Here is a 16311-nt window from a genome sequence, read left to right on the forward strand (position 1 = left end):
GCTACCTGCCAACGGAGGCAGGCACAGCTGTGCGTGCGCCTCCTGCACACACACGTGCACGACATTGTGTGTGTGGCGTTGCATTCCGGATAACTCACAGCCGCTGTCAGACATCACACACTTGGCAACTTGAAAACAGCCTTAATGAGTTGGTGACATGGAGCAAGAGGAGGAGAGAGACCGAGGTGGGGGGTGGGGGGATGGGGGGGGGGGGGGGGGGGGGCATCTAGTCCAAATACTGGGCTTGATCATTATGCAAACTTGCTTGTAGATTTGATTAATTGCTTGACATTGACGGTGCAGCTCAAATGCAAAGTGTATGTTGGGCAACCTGAAGCGTGCAGGCCGTTTATTGTATACGCTCGGTGTTAGCCAACCTTGATTGAGTAAAGTCGTCTTTGGCGGCGGTAACGAGCAACGCAGAAAATGGCGGTTAAACTTTTTACCGTCTTTCTCCGAAATCATCTTTGAAAAACTGGACATTTGACATCTTTTCCAGGCCAGACTGTTGCATGGGCATCAGGTCAGGCTCGCTGAGCATGAAATGTGCCGCTAAGCAAACAATGCTTATCTCTGGCCAGGGATGAAGCTCTGCGATAGCCGGCTTTCGGTACACATGCACTGAATCACTATGAGCCACAAGCAGGGAATGAAGTTAAGGCAGGCAGACAGACATCTTTAAAGCTGGACTTAAACTTGTTTTCTGGCCCAGTGGAGGCCTACACTATCAGAATAAAAGAAGCCTTAAGCAACGTACCTTTTCAATTTTCTTTGAATTAGGTTTAAACTATTATCCTACCAATCTGGTCATTGTTTTTTCCTTTTGCTTGTCAAATCTGTTGTGGTCACTGTCCAGGTTCTTCAACATACATAAAATGGCAGATGTCAGCAGTGAGGTTGCTCGGGAGCGTGCCCGGTTGGAAGAACTCTCTCAAAAGTTATAAACAGCTCACTAGTTCTGAGATGCTGTTTGATGGTTTCATTAGCATTGATCAGCCTAGTTACATGTTAACGTTGTAGCAAAATTGAGGTGTTGGATTCCTCTTTCTTGACATTTTGCTCTTGCGCATTTCCGCCTTCCGTCGTTGGTGCTGGAAGAGTGTTTAAAAGCCGCTTTGATTCAGTCAAAAGGTTAACATAGATTAGTTTCTCATCTCTTTCTGAACGCCTGCGTGTGGACGATAACACGTAGGGAGTCCAATAACCAGGGAGGAAAGGAGTATTTGCAATCGGCGGCAAAGCTGAGAGAACGTGTCAACATTTACAAGCGAACCACTGGCGTGGTGTTCCATTATGAATGTGCCAATGCCCACTGTTCCCTATTAGTTCCCTTTTTTTTTTTTTGCCACACTAAAATGTATCTTTCAACATGGCTCCTGGCCGTCTTTTCACAAACAACAGTGCCAACGCCGTCTGTCGCGAGGCAGTGCCATTAGCCTTGCACTGTGTCTTCATCTTAGCACCGGCATCTTTTCGCCCTTTTTTTTTTTAAGAGGAGATGCCGTTTGATTTCAGCACGGTGGGCAGCCGCCAGGACTTTATTACGCCCATTCTCGCCTCAGCGTCTGGAGCGTCTTTGCTCACTAACCCCTGCCCTCGCCGCCGCGACGCACCGCACGAGTCTGATGCTATTTCAAGCTTTGTGACCCCCATTCAAAGGGCTTTATCCCCAGATAAGAAACAAAATGAGAATTCACGTGGGCACAATGGCTTCCCGTGTTCCTTTTAGAATGACTTTTTCTTAATCTGACAAGGGGGAAACGATTTAGGTGTGTATACGTGGTTGTGCGTTACACCACAATAAGCACTGTGATGCTACGAGACAACTAGCGCGAGAAGCTAATGTAGCCGTCTACATCATCCTTCTGGCAAAAAGATAGGCCCAACAACACCACATTATAGTCGAATCAATTCAGCAGAATGTCAAAATTTATCATATTTAGGGTATCAGTATGATTTTTTGGTTCTCTGTTTCTCATTTCCTTTAACACTTGTCCCTTGGGAGAAGTCTGCCGTATACTGATCATAGTTGATATCTTATTTGGTCTTTTGCACACGTATGTGGGCACGGCCATTGTTATGGTATTTGGAGTAGGCGCTTCTTTGCATTTTTTCCTCGTCAGACTCCAGAAAGTTCTCTTTTCCTGGTTTTGTTGTAATTCAATTTCAGAGGACTTCCTGAAATTGTTTTGATATAAGTCTTTCTTGTGGTTGCACTTTCATGGAAGCGAAATCTGTCTTTGCAAAAATGACCTCAGGGAACATTGCTGTCAATTTGAATTCCAAAATTACATCATTTAAATTGTTCTTTACAAAGGAAAGAGACGGAGGGATTATTTCTAATCTTCATTCTGGTGTGAAAGAACGAGGAGGTAACTGTGATGGTGGTAGTCTAACATATAACACAAGTACCTCTCATTTCCTGGCAGGGAGTGAATTCTCCACCTTTGCTGCCAAATTTAGCCTCTCCTCTACCAGTTTTAACATAGTAGGTCACTGGAGCAGTTTATAGTCAAACATCCTAATGTCCATGGCAGCAAAGTGATCATTTGGGACAGGATTGACATTTTTGGGTGACAGATGAATGATAGGTGACGGAAAATGTGCCCTTAAGTGGGATATTTATCTTATTATTTCATTTTAGGAATACTTTGGCATTGAAAAATAAACTACAGGGACATTTTCTCTTCGAGTCATTACTGCAAACCTAGCGCAAGAAGCTAATGTGGTTATCTGCTCTCAGTGCGTCATTTTCTCTAAATGTTTTATTTCATCATTTCATACATTTATGAAAGTACATTTTTGATAGGAGATGACTCAATTATTCATTCAGTGGTACCTTGAGATGCGAGTTTAATTTGTCCGTGATCACACTCTTAATGCAAAACACTTAAGTTTTTGTTAGTGAAGGCACTTTGATTTGATTCTTAATATGACTAGTGTGATGCATTTGGGTCCAGCCATTCATGCGTCTACTAATTTCACCCTGGGAACTTTCCACTTCTTGCTCTACGATCGGCTCGATAGAGCTGATAGTGTCCAACTTGTTGACGGAAAGGACTTTGATTTGTATCATCTTGTGAATGGTGTGGTGAGAAAGATTTTGTATTTCCCAGCACCAGCATGGACCTCACAGATAAGGTTCGCGATATGTCGTAAAAGACAAAAAAAAAAAAAAAAAATCCCCGATAGCCATCAAGTTGCTACGGTGAGAAGGCGGAAGATAGCGAGCGGCCATTGTACAGATAATGCTCCCCTCTATAGGTCCTGCCGCTTTTATCTCCCGGCTTTCGTCAGCTGGGGCGAGGCTATATGTTGCTTCCAATCAAATGGTGGCGGTTGTGACTCATTTTAAGAGCCGGGTGCCCCCCGTGTGTCGCCACGCCTCGCAGCACCGGCATTAATTTAGCGGGAAAGTGAGAGATGAGGCTGATTGAAATCGTGATGTATTCTCTTTACAGGAGGTCGGCACAGTCACGGGCCCACCCGCTAACGCAGCCAAACAGCAGTTCGCCGCTCCAAAAAGGCAGTTCATTAAAGGTATGAGTAATATGGAAATGATGGGGGCTGATGGAGGGAACATAAAAAAGGAGAGGGTAATAATTTATAAGCTAATACCCACCTACCTCGCTTGATCTATGCCTTTGTTCTTCGTCTTTCCTGGTCGACGTCGAAGCTCGTCGAAGAAGCTTGGCCTTGCGTTTGTTTTACCCTTCCTCAATATTCCCTTCTTCTAGTCTCCTGCTTTTGATCAGCACGTGGCGGCTATTAGCTAGTAGCTAACGTGAAAAGCGAATGTAGTCGGTTTTCTTCCTTGGCCAACATTGGCCTAAAATGCACCACACACAGAAGATTCCAATGAACGTAATATGTTCGCATAAATTTGCTCGCTACCGGATCTGTCAAAAGTCCTATCAAGCCAAAGACACTGGGAATAAAACTAAAAAGTAGAGACACTGCCAAAATAAAACCGCTAGCAGCACTACCGCTTCCAAGTCCTTTGTTCGCAAATAGTTGGTGCTTAACAGCGGCTCAGAGTCCTTCCGAGCCAACATGAATGGGATTGAAAAACAAGAAGCAGAACCCACATAAGAGTAGAAACCTTCAAACTGAACTCACAAAAAGTTGCTTGAAGGCTGAGAGTCCTATGGTATGGAAAAATAGGAGAAGGAAACCTGTCCAAATACAATCAGTAGTAGCACAAACGGATGGATTTAATTGAGCTACTAAAAATTGCTTGCAAAAAGACTTCAAATGCGTCCCCTTACTTTTAATGACTTGGTTTTGCACATTAGCGCTCAACGGGCCTGTCAGTGTTTACGTGGTAAACAGAACGACAGCACTGGCTTATTATATTCCCACAATAACCGGCAGCGTTGTGTCGTCCTTGCTGCACTGGCCGCTGTTTACTGTGCAAAGAGGGAGATTAGAATCCGCCGGGAGCGACACGGGCCGGCGAGGGCGTCTATTCATTAAGCCCTTAATTGCTAATTGAGTGTCGGAATGTTTCCACCATGCATTAGCCGAGTCATTTGTGCTTTTAGCAAGGGAACGGGAAACAAATGGATAATGGCGAGAAGGACACTGTTTTAGTTTTTAACATAATGTAATGAATATTTAAACCTGTGTCTGAAAGGACACAAAGTGTGCCATTTTCATTTGTAGCGCCTATTGTAGGTTTGTTCTTTGTGTAGATTTTGTAAAATGAAATATAGTATTCATCACTTGGAGGCTTTTTCCACTTAGCAATGTGTAATGTGGTAATAGTGTACAAAACAGGCCCACAAAAAAATCCAAGAACATATGCATGAAAAACAAAGAAGATCTTCTCTTCTACACCTCTGTGATGTAAACATAACATTACTCATGTTATGTTGTTGGCGCCATGTTATGAGGATGCTGCTTGTAAAGTTACATAGGAGTACACAGTGGATTCACATTTATTGTTATATTATACTGTGGTGTGCATACAGAATGCCCCCATGGAACGAAGGCAAACGTGAGGTTTATATGGTAACGCATTCCCATTGTTCTTTTTCGTTTCGTTTTACGAGTCTTTTGCGATACACCTCCTGCGTCTCCTTTCCTCGCGCACCATAATACCATTGTTTTTATGCCGGTCGTATTGTTTTATTTTGTTGTATTTATCCGCCACACCTAAAAAGCCGGTCCGTGAAAATGGCAATAAGCTGGTCATTGGTAGTAAAAATAGTTGGAGACCGCTGTTTTAGATTTGATTTCAAATCAGCACCTGGAGTTTGTTTCACTTAGTCATTTTGTGGGTGTGTCTGTCATGATTAGACCCACAAAAAGTCACAAGAACCCGTGCCTGAAAAGACACAGAAAGTTTGCTCTTCTGGTTTGAAGTGGCGTTTGAGGGTATTTTTCCCATTTCCTTCAGCTTTTGTGGAAAATAAATCATTTCAGCTCCCAAAGCCATTTCATGAAAGGTACTAATTAGCAGGGCCTATCATGAGTAGACACAAAAAGTCACAAACTGAACAGAGAGTCCACCATTTCAGTTTGACCAACTCATGCTAAGGAGTTTGGCCAAATAAGCTTCAGTTGGAATCAAGTATCCATCCTAGACCGATGGTGACGCTAAAATCCCCGAGGTCATCAAATATGGACGGAGAATGGCATCTAAGTTTGATGACCGCTTGTAGCTTTAATTCAGGCCGCAGGTTGGCCACCCCTGCTTTGAGCCATTCTGCTCAATGATTACATTTCATTTAGCGCTCATGTAGCTTAACTCCCCAATCCATTGTTTCATTTTGACTTAATGCATGTTGATCAGTTTCACTCCCTTGCCTTTGTGCGTAAGGTCATGAATTACACGAAGGACCGACGCTTTTAATCACTATCTTTGGCTTTTATGTAATTTGCCGCAGCAATATATATATATATATATATATTTTAAATACATCCTCGCATTTTATGACACATCAGTGCATAAAAATAGAGTGAGAGGACTTGCACCGTGCCGCAGCTTTTAAATTAAGACAGTAAAAAAATGTAATTAGATTTGAGTCCACACTTAGTCCCTAATGCGTTTGGCTGTCATTCAAAGTAATTAAAAAAAAAAAAAGAAGAGATGATTTATAGCCACATATCCGCAGCTTTGATTCTTTACACTCGTCTGTCACTGTGGTTTGACGATAGCCCAAGCGACATGTTTAATGTGTCACGGCAGACAGCTCATAAAGACGTCTGCAAATTAAAGCTAACCTTATTTCACGCTAATGATGACAGCGCAGGTGAGACTCTTTGCTTTGGCGCGTCATTAAACACGCCATATGTGGCAAGATGACCTTAAAATGACAATTTCGTGCTTGGAGAGAGAGAGACTCGTCGTCTTTGTTGTTGCCACATCGTCGGTAGTCGGTGTTTTAAGTTGCAAAGGTGACGGAATAAAAACTCTTGGCTGAAGAGCCCCGCCGTGCCACTAAACTCTAAACTTGGCCGCCTGACTCTCCTCCTCTCCCTCCTCTCCCTCGCGCCTTTGCTGGCTGGGTTGTTTTCCTCCACACTTTGGCAGCTTTTTCTTCTTTCTTCTCAAGCAGGCTTTGACGATCTCTGAGACTTCATGAATATGGCAAAAGGATTTGCTTTTGATGTGTTTTTTCCTTATTTTCTTTCAATGAGCTTGAAGAAGTACAAAGTGGCATTATTTGAAGGCGCGATAACGAGGGCTGGAAAAATGAGGGAGGCTTTAAATGCACATCGTCTTGCCCATAGAAACGTCTTTTTAAAAAACTGGTGCCTTTTATTGAAAGGTATTCAATTTCACTTGACTTTTTTACTATTTTGAGTTCATCTAAAAAAAATTCTGTAAAAAAAAAAAAACAACCTTTGCGCAATATTCAAATTTTATGAACATAAAATTACGTTTTTTGCAAATTTGCCTTTTTTAATTATTTGAACTTGTTTCAAGTCAAAACAGTTGCTTTTCCCACTTTAAAAATCACAACTTTTCTTTTTGCACAGTAGAATATTAATGTCACTTGAAAGTTTTGACTAACAGATTGTCATATTTCGACTTGTAACATTTCTCGTAAAATAAGGACATCTTCAATGTGAGAATCATTATGCTGTTCTGAATGTCCTATATTGGATCACATCAAATAATGTTCCAAATGAGGTGGCTGGTTTAATGAAGCTGGAATAAAATTCATATATTTTTAAGCTCGTGAAAAACAGCTGACAAGAGGTTTTGACAGATTGAAAAACTCATCTCCTAAATGCCACACGGAACAAAGATAAAATGTTTTGAATCCTTGCCGTCGGGCTGGTGGGGAAACTGAGTGGAAGTTAAGAAGGAGAAATCATATTCAAAAGAGACAATTCTGACCCGGACAGAGAGCTTTGTTTTTTCGGCTGATTCTTATTTGGCATCCGCTTGAATATTATGCCAGAGTAGCAGGTAGATTTCAGAGCAAGCATAGCCTGTTGGAACAGATGGAATTTGCAATGAATAAAGCAGCACTTGTAGGATGATTAAAGAAAAAATAACACTCAACGCTGCCTCGGGCTCTTTACGCTGCGCCTGCTGCTCTCGGTTCGTGGTGGTGGTGGCGAGCAGGCAGAGGATGGAGATAGAATGTTTTGGGTGGGGGTGAGAAGATTGGAACGCTTCGGGGAAATCAATGAAAGTCAGAACACAGCCACGGGAAGGGCGCATACACCGACAGGAAGTGAACATGGAAGAAAATAGGCAGTTTCCCCCTCGACCCTTTGCACGCTTGTCTATGGAATCTTCCAGGGAAGGAAGAACAGAAGAAAGGATGGAAAAAAGAATGAAGGGAACGAGGAAGGAAGGAAGGAAGGAAGGAAGGAAGGAAGGACGGACGGACGGACGGACGATGGATGGATGGTGTGCGTAGATTGTTTTAATGAGCTGAACTTGCCAAGTTTGTTCTAAAAAAGAAATAGAAAAACAAATCTACTCAATAAGAAATGAAGTATACAAAAGCGTTACTAATTCTAATTAGCGTACATGCGACATAGTTGAGTGTACATGTGCATTTTTTCACACTTCTTTTTTTCCGTCTGCTAATTAACGAGCAGAGGCCTTCTCGGTAACCCCTTTTGTGCTCAGCATGGGCTTCAATTCAGCGGCTTCTGGCTTTGTCCAATTAAGTCTGCTTAAATGTGCTCATGCTTGCATAATCAACCGTCTAATGACCTCGGCGCTCGCAACTACAGGCTTTGTTGGACTTTTTGCTCTCGCAAACCTTTTAGGTTAATCAACTGCACAAAACTGTACTTGTCCTCCATTTTGTGTGTATGTGTGTGTTTAATGTAAGAATGTGTTATTCTGAAGGGAAATCTACTGTAGAGAATATGGCCAGGTTAAAGTAGAATTTGAACATTCAGCATGTGCCACTGGGAAATATATTTTTCTTACCTCTAGGTAACATTCCAATCCACTCACTACTGGTCTTAGGTTTTAATCCAAAGTCCTGTCCGGGTTTGTTGGGAAATACAAAACTGTCTTCACGCTCATATGCTCGCCACCATGAATATTAATGATCCTTGAATGTGGGTCTAAACTCTGAGAGACCTCCCTAACTTCTTCTTCCCTCTTGTTGCAATCAGATCTGCTGATCCCCTCGGCGCCATGCGGCATGACGGGGAACAAACGCGTGGTGCCGTAGGGAGGCTGTAAACACGCCACCAAGCACTGCTAACACGTCGAAAGCATTACCCGCCGCGGGGCTCACTCGGTGCCGGTGATTTGTCTGACTGACGTGCACCTCCAGGAAAACTTGTCATCATACATCTTTTTTTTTTTTTTTTTTTTTTTTACTGAGCTAGTTCACACCTCATGCAGGAAGCATAACTATATAGGGCGTGACAAAATCAAGTGTGAAAATGTGCTATTTTCAAACGTGAGGCTTAGCTCTTATGAATGTTGCCCTGCCTATTCCCAAATTCTTGTTTAGATTGCTTTTTTGAGCTCACCTATCCGATTCACTGACAGTCACCTCTTCATTGTTTTGTGCGCTTTGCGAAACACCCCACAATGCCCCCTCTCTTTCATAAAAGTTGTGCTTTGCCGTCATCTTGTGACATTGACAGGAAATTGCAGAGTTTATTTGAGATACAAGCTGTCGATCGGACAATTATTTTGGTTTGTCTTGCGCACAATTGCGATAGGAGCTCTCGCTATGTTCTGGCAGATGACTGGACTCACTTCACAAGAATACCGATTAGTTGATTTCTTGTGCTTGTTAAAAAATTCATGGGATGAGGAGCTACAAAACGATAATCGCACATTAAAAATAATCACAATATTGAAGTGTGAAAAAAAGGGTCATTAGATTATTTTGAAAAATAGTTCACGCCTGATTTATACACATTCTGAGCAATAACATCGTCCCCTTGTGTTTGCCCAGCAGGCACTGCGGCAGGTCTAGGATGACCGGCAAGAGCCAGACCAGCAACGTGACCAACAAGAATGACCCGCGCTCGCTCAACTCTCGCGTCTTCATCGGCAACCTCAACACGGCGGTGGTGAGCAAGGCCGACATCGAGGCCATCTTCGCCAAGTACGGCAAGATCGTGGGATGCTCCGTGCACAAGGGCTACGCCTTTGTCCAGTACGTCAGCGAGAGGAACGCCCGGGCAGCTGTGGCGGGCGAGAACAACAGGGTCATTGCGGGACAGTCGCTAGGTAACGTTGATCTCATTTGATATTATTCATGAAATGCACACAACTCATTCACTCATGACAATTATAGAAATCCAAGATGATCCATTTTAACTGGGCTGAAAGAAAGGAATTCATCTGCCTCATTTGGATTGGAGGGACACAATAGATTACTCTCTAACATAATCATTTTTAGATCCTCAAAAGAGCCACGTTAGTCTTTTTCAAAAAAACAAAAAAACAAAACATTGATGCCACAAATACCTCCTCTAAAGCAATCCCTAATCATGTCCGTTTGACTCTGGTCATCGAAAATCATGACATGCAGGCCAATGCTGTTTCACTCCAGTCCAGTAGATGGCGGGAATGTGCATTACACAGTTTGTGTCTACTGAAAACAATCCCTTAATCTGCACCTTCATCCAGATTGCATATTTCAGGATTTGTACTATTAATTAATTTTTTGACCCATTGTTTGCAGTGTTGATGTGACCTTGAACGCCCCGCTACTAGTTGTAAAATGTAGACCTGTAGATGAAAGCGAACGTCAGGATGGGCCGGTGCCCCCGTCAGTGCCTCCAGCAACCCCCCACTTAAATCCTCTCGATATTACTTATTGATTTGTTCAGCAGCTCGTCCATAGTCCTTGCTCGTGCTCTCGTTGAATATAAATGGACTTCTGGCTGCAGTGAGTGGTGTTCACTTAATTGGACTGAGGTGGAGAGCGTGTGTGTGTGTGCGTGTTGTGTCTGTCATGTCCATTTGGGACCAATCGCATCGACAACCTCGGTGAAAGCATCCTTTCTATCCACGGCGTAAAACCGATGTTTAAGTCAAGTGTAAAATGAAGAGAAGTGTATTAAAAAAAGGGGTTCAGCAACATCTCTTGATCCGATTTAAAGCTGGCGTTTGAGCAGGGGTGTGCAGACTTTTTGTATCCACGGCACTTAGCTGGTCCAAAATTGGTGGTGCCGCTGGACAGGTGCCATCACACCGCTGAGGTGCCCTTGAACACTCGCGTGTGTAAAAATTGAATTCTCCCCTCAGAAGAGCTGGCGGCCGCTTCTTCTTTTTCTTCCACTCTGCAAGGTTAGGAGCGGTGTGCTGTTAAAGCAACTGAGCATATGATTTTTTAATTAAGCTCTTAGGCTCCACTGTCACACAATTACTCAGCTCACTGTCTTTTTCACCCTAGTCTGTATGAAAGATCATTATTAACTTGTCACGGTAAAGTAAAGTAAGAAGATAATAAAAAAAAGTCAAATATGCAGCACTTTGTCAAGAGTGAAATGAAGGACGAAAGACGTGCTAAGGTACATTGTGGAATTCACAGTACTGTACATATAAAACCAAAAAAAAGGCCTCATCCAAAGTGGTAAAACTCCAAATTAAGGGTTGAAAAAAACATTTAAAAAAATCACAACTCCTTCCTTCCTTCCTTCCTTCCATCCTGCTTCCTCGTCCTTTCTTCTGTTCTTCCTTCCCTCCTTTCTACGTATTCAAGCCTTCCTTCTAAGGATAAATCAAGTTTTTAAAAAAAATGTAAGCCTCCTTTCTTCCCAGCCTGGATCTACTAGTTTTAAGAATTCTAAGGAAGTGCGAGGGTTCCGTTGTAAGTGTGACTGGGTCGCCCCCCTCAAGATGAACGAACGCCATATCTTTAAAACATGAAGTTCACTATAGGCCGCATTGGAGGGGTTGGCGAGGTCATATCCAAATGACGTTATGTATTTGTGTTTGCTTATGACTGGCTAATGTGCAATTAGCAAGGTGGAGACTGCTGACTCATGCATTTATGGAGGCTTGATTATGTTTTAAAATAATGTCTGCTCAGATATGATGACGTGAGTAGAGGAAAGCTTTCTTGTGCTGTGTAATAGTCCCGCAGTGCCTCCATGTGGCGGAATTACTTTACTGCAGTTGGCAATTAATGAATTCAATTTTTTTTTAATTAGCTGTTAAGCATTCATGGAATTTCTACTTTTGCGAACACTAGATGGTGCTAGTATTAAGCAAAAGACTTCAGAGCTATAATTGCAAATTCCGGTTCCAAGGTGGCTTCATTTGTGGCCCCGAAGGCAGCAACAAGCTGCCAAACTGTTTCAGTCCGAAATGATGAGCTAGATCAGGGGTGGGCAATTAATTTTTCAAGGGGCCACATGAAAAACCTGAGTTGTGTCAGAGGGCCACACCTACGATAACTTAAACCTGCTCAATTTTTGAGCCATTGTAAAATGCACTAAATTATTTATTCTAAATAGTTGGTACTGGTAATTAGAAGAATACAATTATTCTGTTTATATTTATATTAAGCTATGTGAAATTGTGGTGTAAAGGTCCATCCATCCATCCATCCATTTTCTGAACTGCTTAGTCCCCACGGGGGTCGCGGGCGTGCTGGAGCCTATCCCAGCCGTCATCGGGCAGTAGGCGGGGGACACCCTGAACTGGTTGCCAGCCAATCGCAGGGCACACAGAGACAGACAACCAATCGCACCCACACTCACACCTAGGGACAATTTGGAGTCTTCAATCAGCCTACCAAGCATGTTTTTGGAATGTGGGAGGAAACCGGAGTGCCCGGAGAAAACCCACGTGGGCTCGGGGAGAACATGCAAACTCGACACAGGGAGGGCCGGAGGTGGAATCGAACCCGCACCCTCCTAACTGTGAGGCGGACGTGCTACCCAGTGCGCCACCGAGCCGCCTGGTGTAAAGGTGAAATAAAAAAACAATTATTAATCAGTACAATTTATTCTTAACTAAGACAAAGCCGCTCCATCTCTGGGTGTGAAGTTTGATAAAAAGTCCTTGTTGGGCTTGCAGTTTTGCTAGCAATGCATCAGCCTCTGATGCGCCCTGTTTATCAGACAAATGTATTTTTTCTCATGCTTGGTCGTGTAGTGGCGACTCAAATTATATTCTTTAAACACAGCGATCTGTGTACCACAAATCAGGCACATGGCTTTACCTTTCATTTCTGTAAAGAAATACTTGGCAGTCCATGTCTTGTTGAAAACACGGCGCTCCTTGTCAACTTTTCTTTTCTTCGCGTTAGCACACATTTTGAGGGCAGCATTATTTCACGCTGTTCAACTACACGCACAGCTCACATGCACGCACGCTACACGGAAGTGTGACGCCTTTCAAAATAAAAGCGCAACAGTTGTATTGTACGCACGACACAATTTTTTTTATTTATTTTTTTTAATTACGATTGGCCTCATGCGGGCCGGACAGGGACGCACAAAGGGCCGGATGTGGCCCGCGGGCCGTAATTTGCCCATATTTGAGCTAGATGAAGGGTGAAGCAAAAATGAGCAACATTTCTTTTAGATGATGAAAGCACACGTTTTCTTTGAGAGAGGTTGACTTTCTTGTTCCGACTTCAAGCGCAGCAACGAGACAGATCTGTGAATTTTGTGGGAAATGTTCAAACTGACTGTTTTATCTGGAAGTTAATAATTCATTAATTCATCACATTATATGTACTCGGTAGTATTTTTGGGATGTTTTTTGTGGTTGTTGTTTTTTTTTTAAATGTACTTTAATGTTGTAATGTGCTTGTTGGTTACTGCGCAAAATGTTTGCCTGGCCATAACCTTAACCATATACCTAAACAAGCCATTGATAACCTAAAGAACACAGACTTTTGAACTTTAGTGACTCCCTTGGGATTGCCTGACATCTGCATCAAAACCAGACAGGCATGAATCTTACGTATATCGGGCTAAAAAATGATTAAAAATGAAAAATACCCTCACTCCTTCACCCCCCGGGATGTTTTGACAAATGGTACGGTCTGCTCGGCTGGGAGTCTGGGTTTGGAAGTGCACACACACATGCTGTCTGTTTTTGGGGAGAGGGAGAGGGAGGAAGAAGAGGTAAAGTCAAGCATCTTTTCTCTCTGCTCCAAACATGTACAAAGGCAGGCGCCGCCGCATTCAGAAATGTGAGTATATTTACTATACAGAAGGAGTTTTTTTTTTTTAGAATCCGTTTTGCATGAAAATGTGTTTGCAGTCCTCTCAAAAGTTGATTTAATCTTATAGTTTTTCTCTAAGGGTTACTACGTAAATGTCTTTTGCATGGATGGTAAATTGGACGCACTATATTGGATTCATGAGCTTTTATGATGCGTTTAAATTGTCAATAAATGTTTATACTCCACGAAGGACATCCATGGGATATAGTGCGGAAAAACATTCAATAATACCATTTTTATTTGGATTGGATAAAAAAACCTTCGAGTTTAATCTATCATTATCATATGTATCTAAATATGTATATATATGTGTATATATTATTTTTTTATTTCATTTTGATAATTATTTTTTGATTTTAGTTTGTACCCCAATGGAACAAAACATTCTTTCATGACAGAAAAAAACTCATTAAAAAGAGAAAGGACGAATCAGTTCCAGTCATACCATGGCCATCACACAACCTTCATTCTTATTCATCAGGCAACTTTAAGCAAACTAAGTAAACAATTATAATATAGAACTAAAAACAACCCCCCCCTTATTAATATCATTTTTTATATTTTTGTCTTTCTGACTTGATTGCCGGTCTACTAGAATTTTAAGCACGCATAAGTGATTACTAATAAGTGGAAAAATGATGTGCGTACCGAGTGCTGTGTACTCTCCGTTTGATTGCTCTGTGAGGAGTGGGCTTGCATAAGCCCATTCTCAGGTGGTATGTGCAACAACTGCAATTATGAATACGTAATATTGTCTGTCTCAACAGGCTAGACAGTAGCATTTGCCATTCACGGTGGGAACAAAAAAAAACACTGACTTACTAATAGTAGTCGCAAATTAGCTAAATTGCTTTAAACTTTTGGATGGATAATAAATTCAGTTGAAAAGTATGCCTTTTAAATAGCACAAACACTCAAATAAACCCGAAATATGATGAAACGTCAGCATGTTTTGGCGTCAGCAAGTTCACTGGAAGTCGCTTCAACAAGTGCTAATGTTCGCTGCTAGAAATAGCTGCAGCTGTTTTGATTGTATGTGATCAAAATAGCCTTCAAACAAATTCTTAAAAGTCCTAAATTGCACTTTCTTGAAGCTTATTTTTCATTTTGACTCATAAACAGCAACTCTTTGTCATACACTGAGAGACTGTTTTGCCTCTTTTGCTTGATTAAAAGGCCATAGAAGTTGTCATGAAAATGTTGCCTCGTCAGCTTTTATCCAAATGGAACACTAAAACCTGTAGTGTGCCACTGCGCTCATGATGTATTAATCCCTTCAAATTCCCATACTTGGGCCCATCTCGTAAAAAATAATCACATTAGGAGCTCCGGATCAAATTTACGGGCTGCCAAAGTGGCCATTTTCTTCGCGGGGGCTCCAGAGCAAAGTACAGAGAATTCATTAGAAAAGGACAAGGTGTTGATTAATCCACACGTCCATTCCGAACATGGTGAAGATCACTCCAGACACGGTGTTCTCTGTGTTCATTGTTGCCCTGGACTTGATGAGAGTGATCGATGTTTCGGTACACGCGTGACACGTGGTCACTCCACAGTGTTGTATGAGCCTCATTTGTTAGTTAGTTGGGGTTAGAATTAGGACAAAAGGGTTGACCCCTCCTCACTGAATCGGGGAAGAAATTCTCCTCCCTGGGTCAACCAATAATATTTGTTGGTCCTGTTTTGAATGTATTCTCAATCCCGTAGCCAGAATCACTCATTGAAGGTGTCCGCTTTGTCATTCCGTCCTTCCAAGATGAAAACACACTCTCGGGCGCAATAAAAAAAGCGCAAACGTCGTCGTCGCATGTGCCCTTGAGACAAGATTGGGGATTATTGAAGTCTGCCCTGTCAGATTTACAGGGCGGGGAGAACACGGCGTAGATTGAAATCTCGGGAGCGCTGTGGTGATGCTTCTTACAAACGAATTTGTATTGGCACCGGCGCTCTGCATGATCGCTTCATCAAATGCGCCGCGCTCACCTGCTCCCATGAACGCCCGTCACAGCAGACACTGACTTTGTTCTGACTTTGCCTGCCAAAAGATTATTTTTGGGGATTAACGTCATGTAGCCTCTCTCCCATGTGGTGTCGTACGTCACTGCCCTGTCAAGTACAATCACTCTTCCAAAGCAATCTTTTACAAGAGTTCCACCAAAAATATATACAAACACATATGGTGGTACCTTGAGGTAGCAGTGACCCGATTTAGGAGGCTTTTGAGCTACAAGTCAGTTTGTCCTGAGCTGGCTTGTTGGGCAACGCCGGATTGTTGGTAAGCTAAACCTTTGTTATGAGCGACTTGTAGAGTAACGTGCTGTGGAGGACGATTTGTATCATGTTGTCTAGTAAAAGTTAAAGTTAAAATCCCAATGATTGTCACACACACATCTGGGTGTGGCGAAATTTGTCTCTGCATTTAACCCATCCCTGTGTGGTTTTGATCCATCCCCTGGGGGAGAGGGGAGCAGTGAGCAGCAGCGGTGCCGCGCTCAGGAATCATTTGGTGATCTAACCCCCCAATTCCAACCCTTCATGCTGAGTGCCAAGCAAGGAGGCAATGGGTCCCATTTTTATAGTCTTTGGTATGACCCGGCCGGGGTTTGAACCCACAACCTTCCAGTCTCAGGGCGGACACTCTACCACTAGGCCGGTCTGTGTGCTGTGCGTGTGT

The 16311-nt window shown here is 42.6% G+C and overlaps 1 protein-coding gene across 7 annotated transcripts in view; it reads left to right on the forward strand.

Annotated features, from left to right (window-relative positions):
- Positions 1–16311, forward strand: part of LOC148387069 (RNA-binding Raly-like protein) — a 47245-nt gene that overhangs the window by 19465 nt on the left and 11469 nt on the right. For 3 of the 7 annotated variants that reach the window (XM_088396815.1, XM_088396809.1, XM_088396810.1), the window contains 2 exons: positions 3462–3540; positions 9399–9676. In XM_088396815.1, coding sequence (XP_088252941.1) covers positions 9421–9676 — 256 coding nt within the window. In that variant the 5' untranslated portion in view covers positions 3462–3540; positions 9399–9420. Of the gene's footprint in view, positions 1–3042; positions 3142–3274; positions 3541–9398; positions 9677–16311 lie in introns of those variants that run through there. The other 4 variants (XM_088396811.1, XM_088396812.1, XM_088396816.1 and 1 more) reach the window with 3 other exon arrangements.

The sequence above is a fragment of the Syngnathus floridae genome, chromosome 14 (genome assembly GCF_059516105.1).
Source record: "Syngnathus floridae isolate MCC-2025c chromosome 14, RoL_Sflo_1.0, whole genome shotgun sequence".
Classification (NCBI taxonomy): domain Eukaryota; kingdom Metazoa; phylum Chordata; class Actinopteri; order Syngnathiformes; family Syngnathidae; genus Syngnathus; species Syngnathus floridae.